Raw genomic sequence first — 13,071 nt, forward strand, 5'->3', positions numbered from 1 at the left:
AACCAAACAGATGTGAATTCATAGTAGAGTAGAAGTAGAAGGAAAGCTAGCATCTAATCAACGAGAAGACAATCTCCTAGCAACAATAATAAACGAGTGGAAAGTTTTGTGTATAAGTTTTGTGTGTGTTCGGCCGAAATCCAAGGGAGGGCCCGGTGCGGAGAACAGAAAGTCAAACCAGCGGCAACGACATTTTTCCGTTCACCGTGATCGGACAGCATCATCGCCCTAGTCATACGATTGATTCATCTTTATCTCCCCACTGTCTGTCTCTTCCTTCAATTCCAATCCCATCGCTTGTGTTTTTTTTTTCTAATTTTGGTGGTCTCATTGTTGGTTTCTTCTGCTTGCCCTGTTTCCGCCACCATGCTGTCCACTCTCCGAGTTGCCAGCCGCCAGGCTGTCGCGCGTGAGTCAGGGATGCGAGCCCTGATCGCGGGGGCGCGATCGGGTTCCACCTGGGCTAATGTTCCCCAGGGCCCTCCGGTGAGTTTAAGAAATCAATTAAATTGTTAGCTTCATTTGGATTGTATAAAAAAAGCGCTAACGGATTGTGGTCTCTGTTCCAGGATGCAATTCTGGGTATCACCGAAGCCTACAAGGCCGACACCTTCAAGGAGAAGATCAACCTTGGTGTAGGAGCTTATCGTACGGGAACCTCGGATACTTTTTCGAATGTCAAAATTCAAGCTCATGCGCCTCTTTCACAGGTGACGACCAGGGCAAGCCATACGTCCTTCCTTCCGTTCGCGCTGCCGAAGAGATAGTTGTTGCGTCGCGCCTCGACAAGGAGTACGCCGGCATCACCGGTATTCCTTCCTTCACCAAGGCTGCTGCTGAGCTGGCCTACGGAGCCGACTCGCCCGCCATCAAGGAGGACCGCCTCGTTATCACACAGTCCATTTCCGGTACCGGTGCCCTGAGGATAGGCGGTGCTTTCCTTCAGCGCTTCTATCCTCATGCCAAGAAGATCTATCTCCCGACTCCCAGCTGGGCCAACCACGCCGCGGTCTTCAAGGACTCCGGTCTCGAGGTCGAGAAGTACCGGTACTACAACAAGGACACGATTGGCCTCGACTTCGAAGGCTTGATTGAGGACCTCAAGGCCGCTCCGGCGAACAGCATCATCCTGCTTCACGCCTGCGCGCACAACCCGACTGGTGTGGATCCCACGGAGGAACAATGGCGCAAGATCAGCGATGTGATGAAGGAGAAGCGTCATTTCGCTTTCTTCGACATGGCCTACCAGGGCTTTGCGAGCGGCGATGCTGACCGTGACGCGTTTGCGCCGCGACACTTCGTCAAGGAGGGTCACAACATCGCTTTGTGCCAGAGTTTCGCCAAGAACATGGTCTGTAGAATCTTGCTTCCTGTTGAGTCTTTTCCAGAAAAGACGGCCTGCTAATGTTGTATTGCGACGCAGGGTCTGTACGGTGAGCGTGTCGGTGCCTTCTCCCTGGTGACTGCCTCGCCCGAGGAGAAGAAGCGCGTCGAGTCCCAGATCAAGATTCTCATTCGGCCTCTGTACTCCAACCCTCCTGTGCACGGTGCGCGCATTGCGTCGACCATCATGAACGACCCGCAACTGAATAAGCAGTGGTTGAGCGAGGTGAAGGGGATGGCCGACCGCATCATTGAGATGCGTGCGCTGCTGAAGAAGAACCTGGAGGAATTGGGCAGCAAGCGCGACTGGTCTCACATCACCAGCCAGGTAATATAAATACTGTGTTTGCTGTTAGACCGAGTAATATGTGCTGATTCTGTGTTAGATCGGCATGTTCGCATACACTGGTCTGAACCCTGAGCAGATGGAGAAATTGGCCAAGGAGGTATGTTTGAGATAAATTCGTACTGGTGTTTGCATCCGCTAACGGTCTACAGCACTCCGTCTACGCTACCAAGGACGGCCGTATCTCGGTCGCTGGTATCACGTCGAGCAATGTGAAGAGATTGGCTGAGGCCATCTACAAGGTGACCGGCTAAATTAAATCAATGCCGAGGTCCGGAAACCCTAGAGATAGACACGAGACGAGACGAAACTTCTGGCGACGAATGGAGGGTTATGGTGCTGTTAATAGGCAAGCTAAGCTGCTTTTCTGTACTGATATCCTCCTACATAGACAGACAATTGGTTTTGTTGTAGTTGTAATTCAGTAAGCCTGCGAGTAGACAGATCATCAGCTTGATGAATTTTTGTATTAAATGACGGTCGGTATCCATTTGTACGGATAAAGGGGATAGATTCTACGTATGTATGTACATGTACATACCATATGAGGTACCTAGGTAGGTAGGTAGGTTCTTTATATATAAATAGGTACTTGCCTACATACTTACTCCGTACTTGTATATAATACACCTTTGATTTCGAGAGGGACTTATGTCATTGCCCAGGGGTTCTTCTAGGTTGTTTATTAGTGATCTCACCCGTGAAAACCAAGCAAATAGCTGAGACAAAGGAAGGAGATGATGGATGGAAGCTGATCGGCCATGTTGATTTCTTTGGGGCTTAAAATCAGCCTGCTTCCCCCCACCCCCCTTCATCTTCTTGATCTTTTTTTTTTTCAAAATCATAGTCATTTCTTCATGTGATAATAGGAAGGTCTAGTTAGTTTGATCAAAATTCAAATTCAATCGTTTTTATCGTCTTCGTCGACAGGTACATTACGTACCTACCTAGGGTATTTTAAATTCCCGTACGTTGCAACCCATGCCTAATAATTATTATCATTCATTTCCTCCCCTCCCATCCCAAGAGCAAAGTAGATATCTACTCGACACTAACTCTTCCAGAAATAATGACGCCCGTGGGCGTGTCTGGCGGAAATCTTCCATACAAAGGTGGTTCTCCAGAGATAGAGAGGAGAGGTATGTAGAGAGGTAGGTATGCAGGCAATATACTGTACTTGTCTGTACCTTCCTCCCTAACATGCCCCAGCTTGTTGTTTAATCTATCTATCTATCTATCCATCGATCAATTTTTCTCCCTGTTTCTTCTGAAACTATATGGCTTGTGCCTGTTCATAACATAACAATAACATTATCTCTCTCTCTCTTACCACACCCCCGCTCCTAATTGCTATTTTTTTTTTGCTGCGATGAAATGTGTATGCGTGTCACACACAATACAATACTACATATATGCCTACATATCCTGGTTCGTTTGACAAATCTCTGAAAAAAAAAAACAAGCAAGTATGATATCATATCAATCAATCTCACACACACTCACACATAACATAAATATAACACAAAAACAATGACAATGCAATGCAACACAATGCAAATGGGTCGATCCTAACTGGATTGTTTGTTTGTTTGTAGGTACAGCCGCCTTTGTCATGTCATGTCATGGGAATGGGAATCATTATTAGAAAGACACACACACATACACACACACAGAGAGAGAAGAGAGATGATGATCATGGTGATGGTGATGACGATGGCAAGCATAGCAGCACACATGGATGGTTGATGGATGAAGTCTGCTTCATAACAAACAAGAAGCACGCTTGAGTAGAGTACTATATATCAAAAGGCTTGCTTTGCTTGTTTATGATATGAGTAGTATTCATTATTTCCCCCAGGGTAGCCACAGAGAGAAGAAGGGAAAAAAAAAAAGTAACCCGCCATGCTCAGTCAGTCATTCATTCTGCTCTCGATTTCGAGGCGATTATGTGCTTGGGATTGAAATTTGAATGTATGCTTTTTTTTATGATTCTATCTCCTCTCCATAGAATCGCTTCAACAACTTGCTTACTTCATCGTAGTCTTCCTTGACTTCTTTCAACGTCTGCTTGATGTTGTCCACGGACTTTTTCTTTTCGGCTTCTTCCGCCTTTTCCGGTAGATCGTCTTTGCAGTGCTGGATCTTCTCGCATGCATCTTTGACCTTGGTCAAGCCGAGAGTGGCCGAGGAGCCCTTGAGGAAATGGCCGAGTTGGGAAAGCTCGTCGAAGTTTTCGGATGACCTTGGATAGAGAAGTCAGTTTCGATCGATCAAAAAATAAAAAGAAAATGAAGAAAGAATAATCCAATCCAATCCAATCCAACTGTGAGGCTGAGCTCTCTCCAGATGGCATCCGGCGTGGTGAGCATGTGACTTTGCTCACGTGTTCGAGAGAGCCCTGGCCCGGGCTCGTGGGGGCAGAGCCTAGCGGGTCGCGATTGGGGATTAGTCATGAAAGCGGGAAAACCGAAAAAGCTTACAAGGCCTTCTCCATTTTCTCAAAGGTCGTTTCCGCCTGTTCAAAGAACCCGTAAACGATTCCTTTGCTGAACTCCCTCTCGCTGTCGTCGTCCATTTCCAAAATCTGCTCGAACGTGGACGGGTCAATGATGTCGGAGTGTTTGGACAGATCGGGAGGACCCTCCTCCTTCTTCTGTAGACAAACCGATCAGTATAGCCGGTAGAAGATAGAAGAACGCGGGGGTAAACATACGGGTTCCTCGGTCTTGTTTGTCGGTGTAGGAGCCATGATGACTGGCAACTAGGAAAGATTGTTGGATGAGGACTGGTCGAGAGACCTCGTAGTCACTCGAGATCGCAGATGAAGTCGAGGCTTGTCTGGTAGCGCAATGAATGACAGATCAGTCTAGCGATAAGACGATATGTAGATCTTCGAGGCTCCTGAGCCGGTGACCTTTCGCCCGACAGATAGTGTTATTAAAACGCTCGATTGATAGGATATCCAACGAGGTATCCCCTACGTGCGTCTGGACGAAACCTATTCGTATGGATCCTGTCCTGCAGCTGCTCGTCAGTATGCATTCAGTACATTGTGTTTGGGAGCTGCAACAGTATAGATTCTGCAACATTGCCCGATATGTCCGAGTTCGGAAAGCTATGTTTCAGAACGTGAAGACATGAGCCGTCCAACACCCAGCTGTCAGGATGTTTCCTGAGCTATTCACCTTTTTGTTTTGTAAAAGTTACAAGAAAGATATTTTTATCTTTCCAACCCTGGCTGTTGCAGGTGGTTAACGACTAATAGGAATCTGTACTCAGTTAGCAGGATGCTCATATAGTCAATCACTTATCAAAATATGGAAATAAAAAGATAGGATAGAAAGGACATTGCTAACAGCACCCAGGCTGCATAGCAATATGTCGTTGGATTTTTGGAAGATGGTTAACACAGCACACTCCAGCCCAGATCCAGTCTGGGATGTCCCCGTGTGTATCCGCAAGCCCAGAAACAGAAATGGTGCTGAAGAGGGGTAAAGACGACGATCCAAGTATTCCCACGAGACGCTCTTGGTACCTTTTTGATGCAGGAGTGTATAGAGGAGGGTTCCCGCGCGTGCGAGAGAGGATAGTGAACCGCCTCCCAGTAAAGCTGGCAGTAGGGTGGTCGTTGGAAGTAGTATTGGGTCGCGAGGAACGAGGGGCAGCAGGTCGCCTTCCTGCACGCTTCCTGGCGACAAGGAGGGAAAGCCTCGGCGCGAAAATTGACCGGGGGGGTGGTAGGTAGTAAGAATCCTCTTGCTCGTGCTCACTGTTGGTAGGTTGAAGTTAAGGATGGCTCAACGGTCACAGAAGATCAAATAATAACAATCGACATGCCCGCGTTGCAGCAGTCAGAGACGGGGACAGAGGCTGGGCGGAATCCCGCAACTGTGTTGTGGATATTTTGTGGATATTTTGTGAATGAATTTTGGATTTTCAACAGCTCGGCACCAATCCGATGTCGCGAGCTCAGGAGGACGGCAGTGATAGCAGTGGGGTAGTAAGGAGTAGCGTGCAGTCATTGACACTGGAGCGGCGGCAGGAGGGGTTGAAGGGAGCGAAGTCTGGTTGATCACGCAGGCAAGGTTGGCGGTGGGACGCACACACACTTCCGACCCAAGAATCCCCCAGTGTCTAACATCATTGCCAGGCTGTTTGTTTTTATTTACATTTGTCGGTGTGGATCAGAAGACTGTCCTTTTGGAATATCTGCAACTCAACAATTACTACCTACAAAATGGAAACTGCTTTTCGAAGACATGTGTATATCCAAGCACGAAGATATCTCGTCAATCGCATTGCTCCAAGTCTGTACCTTGGCGTCAAGATCTGCCCCTTGGCCCCTCCTTGGCCTTGACAATGGTCCGGACCGCCGCGCGGGGCAATTGTACCGGTCATTGAAGATGGCGGAGGGTGAATTCTTCAATATATTATACTCCGTCTGTTAGGTAGAAATAACCCCATTGATCTGTCTCCATTTGGCCATCTACACCTTGAGTTGCAGACCAATCTGATGAAGATATACATCACTACTGGGTATCCTCCTGAGATAATAAAGAGGTCTAGTTGCCGGTTAACTGTTGAATAGTTACGAGATAAAACGCGTAGGATTCAACCCTCCACCTCGGGGCTGGACCAGTAACGGTTAGCTGGTGCTCTTTTCTTTCTTTTGCTTTTCTCTTGTCGCTTGCTTCCAAAAGGGCTAGCAGGGAGGATATGCGCGACAGCACATGGATCATGAACTGTTCCAGTGATGTGAATGTCCTCGACTAGGTCTGTCTGACGGCAACGATTGCCGGAAAGATTTCGGCCGTTCGACCTGTATCCTGAAGAGGTACTCTGTACTCCGTACAGATAGGTGACTAGGCAGTGGGACTGGCGCGATCACACCTAGCTGCATGGAGAAGTCTCGAAAAGTATCTATCTGTCTGTCTATCTGTACTTGGGAGAGGCCGTCTATCAGGATGCATGTCCTGGGATGGACAGCTTCGAATCGGCAGCGTGGGAGACGAGGATGGCTGCCCACCCTGGAAGCCGCCATTTTGTCGGGGAGCCATTTTCGATGATATGTTTCCATCGTCCGATTTGTGCGGCCATGGGAGGCCATGGGAGGCTTCAGCCTTCCCAGCACTACGAACCATCGGTTCGTTAGGGAGCGCCTCCGCGACCTAAAAGAGCATGGGCGCGCACAACTGTTGCCGACCGCCTATCAGCTTGCGCTGGCGGGGGGGAATGACGTCGTGGCTGAGGATATCAGAGGGATCTGTGCTCGCCCATGACGTCGCCGGGCCCACCAAGCCTTTGCTGCCGGCATCATCCATCTGGCATCAGTGACACCCACTGTCGACTCCCAAGCCATCCTCAGCGAGAGTATTTAAAGTGAGTAGATGCCTGGGATCTGGGTCGCTTCACAGGCGAGAGGACACAGACGGATACACATTACTGTCGACACAGGAATCCGTCTGCAGGCAGTGTACACAACTCATACAACAACAGGCTTTTCGATTAACTGGATGTGGGTGAAGATGAGCTACAAGTCAGCGTTGCTGCCAGTGGAGATGCATGCTGTCAGGCTGCACCAGAGCTGAGAGAACATAGCAGAACACCATCGCAGAACACCGTAGGGGGAGAGAGATGGAAGGAGAGAGACCGTCTCCATCTGTCTGGACACCGACTTTGCCAAAGACTATTATATGATTGATGCTGGACCTGACGAATTCATGAGAGTCGAGGAATTTACTCCTACTAAGGTCAGGTCACACAATCGGAATCTTCTCGCTTGAAGGTTTTTGAGTTACCTAAGCAGGCAACTCCTCATTCCAAAAGGGAAAGCGGACGGCCCATCTCTTGGCGTGGAGCCAACGAATCGAGAAGCAGGCCATGTGCGCCATGCGGCAATACATCATCGGAAGCCCCCGGTGACATCAGCCCGCATCCTGGCTTCCATGGCTGATGGCCTGGACCGCTGACCGCTGACCGCTGAGACGTGGTTCTGCCCCTCCAACTGCAGTAGTAGTACTGATTGAGCTGAGGCTGAGTTCATACGCACGAAAAAGAAAAAAAAAAGAAAGAGGCTGCGCTAGATATGCAGTCGTACCGGAGCCATCACCAGAACACCTCTTTTACCATTCTGACTGAGTAGGGAGAGCTTAAATACGAATGCTGTGTACAGAACCAAGGACTTGAGAAATAAGCATATTCCAGCTATGACAAGACACGAAGACACGTCTTCTGCAAAGATCTGCAGGATTACGGTTGGCCTTCGTATTTATTAGTCGTGCGCAATTGAATTGAAATTCTTCAGCTCATTGGGTTTCAATTTCATGACAATGACGCCGTAAATAACGTAGAGAGAGCACACTATACTGTCTGCCAAGTTTTTCTCTTTGATCAGAGTTGTACCGCCCCCACGTTATTTTCTAACCGAGTGACTAACCCATACCCCGTCTTTATCCCAAGATCAACAAAACGATATCAGGCTCCACATCAACGAGGCTTATTAATTATTATACGCCAGTAATGTAGGGAGACTACGGGTATGGAGTTAGAGTTGGTTATTACGGAGTATATTGATATTTAATTCGTACGAATCTACTGGTTGATTTTGATGGTTGATACCTGCGTTCGGAAATCGGAATAATCTCGGAATTCGTCTCGGTCTCTACCTCACCACATTACCACCTTTATCACCGTATATGATAACTGATGTACGCGAGGGAATAGCTCGCCATGTTACCTACCTCCCTAGTCAGGTACACAACCCAATGTTAAGGTGGTACACAAAAACAGAGAGATAAGCACTAGAACTCAGGAGACATATTTGTCATACCAACTAACCCAGGAGATGCATCTGGTTTTTATGGCATCTATGTTTAATATGGGGAGTATTAGCCAGCAGGTTAGTTGACCACTATTGGCTAGTAGTAGGTGCACTTTGTATTTAGTTGCTTTATTATCTACCCTTATTTATAAATATAACATTATTCTAGTCTACTTATCTTTATGAGAATGAAATTTTGAAGGAGTCCCTGACTAATCTACTATCAACCTAACCTAATTTCCATCTAATCTATTAAGAAATAAGCAGCTTTTGCAGCCTCCTAAAGACCTATTAATATAGCTATTTTAGGAAGAAATCAAGATCAAAGAAATTAGGATTATAATAGATATTTTTTTTATCCTAAAGAGAGTGCTGAAAGATCATATAAAGAAATTAGATAATTGCTAGATTAGGAAGTCCAAAAAATGAAGGGGGAGATAAGAGTTACAGGTAAATGCGGTTTGGAGTTGGTTTAGAGACCTATTTTTGGCTGACATCTACCTATTGACAAACCATACGTGGCTTTATATGTATGGTTTGGGAAGGATATATACCGTATATATAAGATATAAGATACCAGATGGCATTTAAACCTACTGTTGACATAAATGATAAAATAGTGGAATTTTACTAGAACTAGGACTCCTGGGTTTTAGAAACAATCAATTGACAGTCTATAATAATAATAAATGAATAAAAATAACGTCATCTAAAGTCTCTTCATATTAACTTTTTTTTTTACAAAAAAAATAACAACTTCCTTAACGTCTTTCCTCTCTACTGTATTATCCTTTTCTTATTATTAATATGTTGTTCCTATAAAAAGATTCTTATCTTTTTCCTATCTGAGGCTGGATTTGAACCATAACTTTACAATTGACGTTCCCCCCTAGGTAACGTTCCTCAAAAAAAAACATTTATTGGAAGTTAACCATTAAATAACCATTATATAACTAACTGCTTCCTTATAATACTCACGTTTACCATAGTAAAACGGTCAAAACCCCCCTTGCATGGCGGTTGGATGACGGTTTCTTAACTGAAAACCCCCCGGTCCGGTAAGAGGTAGGTAAGCCCATGCCGGCTTGAAAGAAATACGGTAGAACCGGGTTGAGCAGAGTATATTATTATTATTATTATTCCGCCTAAACGGTAGATCTACCCACATACTTGTAAATTTGAGACATATGTAGATTGTAGATTTACATAGTATAGTAGGTTTTTAACTTTTTAGATAGGTTACTTTTTTCTCACTACATACAGTACGTTTTTTTTCCTTCCCCAAGATCTACGTACTACCGGGTAGTATTTAATAAATCCGTATAGTACTTTTTTTTTTCTCTTCCTATCTGTATCTTATCTGTCGACGAAGACGATAAAAACGATTGAATTTAACTTTGACTAGAACTAGAATTAGAACCTCATAGTGAGTTATGACATGAAGACATGACAGTGTGATTAGGAAGGAAAAAGATCAAGAAGACCTATGAGGAGACAGGCTGATTTTTTGAACCCCCCGCCCCTATCTTTCCTCTTCCTTTCCCACTATCTATCTCATTACGAAGGAGAGTTAAGTAGGTATACGAAGACGAAAGGAGTATACCTACCAGGATTGAGAATTGGTCACCAGGTTGGTGCTGCAGCAAAGCAAATGTCGTACTTAGTACCTATATATGTTGAGGAGCATCGTGTTTATTATTTATCCTATTACTTTATTTTATAGGGCAATAATATAGTCTAACTAACTAAGTCGCGAAAGGATTTAGATATCCATCTATCTATCACTCACATCATGCCGTACTGTCATCTATCATGACAGATATGGGTTTTTTTTTAACAGGATTATTGTTAATGTTAATGTTTAGGGAAGGGAGTTTGCGCTCTGGCTGTTTTATATAAAGCCTGCTAGTTACTACCTGAGACAACAATGGAGGTGATGGAAATCCATCAAATATGGGAGTAAGGTTTTGGCTTAATAAAAAAAAGCCTATCTTTCTGTTCTTCTCCCATCTTTCTTTCTTTCCTTTTTTTTTTCTTATTCTTCTTAGTAACCAGAGTCGTTAGTCTGTCAATATAAGTGCCCTTTTGAGACTGACAGTTATACTGAGGTAAGATAAGGGACCGAAGATGATGAGTGAGTGAAACTTTCGAGTGCTAGCACTCATGATCATTATAATGATGGTCGTGGCGTGAATGAGACTACATTATCGAGATGAAGGGAAAAAAAACATGTTTAGAAATATATATGATATGCATCTCTACGAATCTGATAATATGATAATCATGGATACAAGCTTAACTGTCCAATATCACTACTCAATCCACCATTCATCATCATGGGTATCGTTAGCACCTTTCTTCTCCGACTTGCCCTCCCGCTGCCGTCTTTCCTTCTTCAGCTCCTCCGTCACCTGCGCATCGGTCTCGTCGGCCGTCTCGTCCCAGTCGACGTCGTACTCGGCCGCAACGGTCTTGATCTCCTGTCGCAGCTCGTTGGCCTCGTCCACGAGGGACTCCCACACCTGCAGATCCACCCCTTTCATCTGATACAGTCGCTGCTGTCGGCGGTTGATCGTGAAGTCCAGCGCGGACCGGTACGAGATCTCCCGGTTGTAGTAGAGAAACCACGCATAACCGCACATCAGCGCCGAGAGACTGACCAGGTAGGTCACCGGCTCCATCGTGTCCCATCCCAGGGACGTTTTGAACGTCAATTTGTACACCACGTACCACCACACTACCAACACGCCGAGACCGCTGAGCGCCACACGCTGTGCGCCGCGGTGGGCCAACACGTCGCACTCATGCTTGATCACGGCCAGATCCTTCAGCTTCCGCGAGACCTTCCTCAGTCTCATCCTCAGATAATACGTGCGATCGTTAAAGGACGGCACCCCAACCGGGATGTGCCCCAGCGGGGAGCCCCCGATGGCGACAAGGAACTCTTTCGCCCTCGCCGCATCCCGAATGAAATCCCCGATTTCCGTCGAAGACGACCATCGAACAAATCGACCCTGGCTCACTGCTTCAGGCTCGCTCTTTTCCAGATTGCGGTACATCTCGACTCCGCCTTCTCCCGGTCCCCCTCTCAGATCAGACGCCGATTCATCCTCTGGCGGAGTCTCTTGGTTTTCTTTTCCTTCCTTGTCACCGGTAGGATGTTTTGCGTGTTTGGTGGTGGATTTGGGTTTTAGGGCATCATCCTGTATCTCCATGGCCAGGAACGACACGGCTGGAGGTCGCAACTGACCATGTTCGCCTTTTATTGGAGGAACCTCGGCCTGAATCAGCCGTTCCAGATAGGACAGAGGTTGTTGTGGGTGAACGAGAAGAGCCAGGGGTTCGACATCTATAAAAGTAATCCCGCGCAAACAGATTAGCTTGCATATTAGAGATAGGTAATGACCGACTGAGTCCGACGCTACCTTTCAGATCTTTATCGTCGTCATGCGTAGTGACGGGTAGGATCAGTTTGAGTAGTCTTGACGGCGTAGAAAGCAGCTTTCCTAGGATATATATCAATATTATTGATATGCTCCCTTCATCTTCGAGATAGATGGTAATTGACACACCCTTTTTCATTGCCCTTTCAGATTTATCTCGTTGAACTGGGGGCGCCTGCGAGCCTTCGCGCTGCCATGGAGCCTCCCTCTGCCTGTCTTTGGCGTAGGACACGGCCTCTTCGAGTTGTGGATTGTCGCTGCCACTGGATCTGCTCGATTCTTGTCCTTCTGCCTGGGAGCCATACCAACGAATGTTATCGAACCGTTTCCCACCATGTACACGCAGGAATATTTTCCTGTTGCCTCTCTTCTGGCATTGTAATTGCAGCTCAATCGCCGACGATACGGGTCGTCGACCGCTTCGTCTCGAGAGGGCAATTGGTTCGCTGACCGGAGTATAAGTATAGAAACGGATATTCGAATTGACCGCCGCCCGTATATGAGGAATACTTTCCAGGACGCTTCTGCAGGTGCCTCCCCGGCAGCGCAGGATGTAACTCATGTTGGGTCCCTTTTTCGTCCCTCCCGGACTGCGGGCCGCGTGAGCGTACCTATGGGTGGGACGGACGAAGCGGTCTGTGATACATAGCAAGATGTCATATGATCTGTTAGATTTGGTACGGAGAAGAAGGGGGAAAGATGTCTGAAATTCTCTAGATGGCGTTGAAAAATCCTGGCTGTGGTTGTTGATAGCATACTCGTGACATTGTTGGCAATCAGGAACCCGCCTTGGTTGAAGCTGAATACGTCATGTCAATCGAAGTTTATGGAGAGAGCTTCCTGTTTGCACCGTTTGCCCCGCATCATCTCATTTCCAACGATGTAGATTCCAATATTCCAAGATTCATGAGATCAGATTTCTCCCTCAGAAGAAGGACCCTACCATCCATCGGACATGGAAGGCATGTCCCTCGTCTAGTATATGTCTAGTCCGGTATAGAGCAGTATTTGTCAGTGGTAGACTCGGGTCTTAGTATAAGAGCTCCTTCTAGTTCTAGTAGGGCTTTAATAGCCCGCCT

General features: G+C 46.5%; 3 protein-coding genes across 3 annotated transcripts; 1 reads left to right on the forward strand and 2 right to left on the reverse strand.

Moving 5' to 3' along the window:
* Positions 1–366: 366 nt before the first annotated feature.
* VTN77DRAFT_8986 (uncharacterized protein) lies at positions 367–1,983 on the forward strand (the record flags this gene model as incomplete). The annotated part of the gene is made up of 6 exons (XM_069425543.1): positions 367–486; positions 570–648; positions 711–1,351; positions 1,424–1,711; positions 1,770–1,829; positions 1,882–1,983. The coding sequence occupies 6 exons, from the start codon at positions 367–369 to the stop codon at positions 1,981–1,983; spliced, it is 1,290 nt and encodes a 429-aa protein (XP_069280863.1).
* A 1,729-nt stretch (positions 1,984–3,712) lies between these two features.
* VTN77DRAFT_8987 (uncharacterized protein) lies at positions 3,713–4,478 on the reverse strand (the record flags this gene model as incomplete). The annotated part of the gene is made up of 3 exons (XM_069425544.1): positions 3,713–3,971; positions 4,210–4,382; positions 4,443–4,478. 3 exons carry the CDS (start codon positions 4,476–4,478, stop codon positions 3,713–3,715), a joined length of 468 nt encoding a protein of 155 aa, XP_069280864.1.
* A 6,383-nt stretch (positions 4,479–10,861) lies between these two features.
* VTN77DRAFT_8988 (uncharacterized protein) lies at positions 10,862–12,554 on the reverse strand (the record flags this gene model as incomplete). Its single annotated transcript, XM_069425545.1, has 3 exons — positions 10,862–11,898; positions 11,975–12,055; positions 12,122–12,554. 3 exons carry the CDS (start codon positions 12,552–12,554, stop codon positions 10,862–10,864), a joined length of 1,551 nt encoding a protein of 516 aa, XP_069280865.1.
* Positions 12,555–13,071: the final 517 nt, after the last annotated feature.

This window comes from Rasamsonia byssochlamydoides, assembly GCF_041956645.1.
Source record: "Rasamsonia byssochlamydoides strain NRRL 3658 unplaced genomic scaffold VTN77scaffold_8, whole genome shotgun sequence".
Classification (NCBI taxonomy): Eukaryota; Fungi; Ascomycota; class Eurotiomycetes; order Eurotiales; family Trichocomaceae; genus Rasamsonia; species Rasamsonia byssochlamydoides.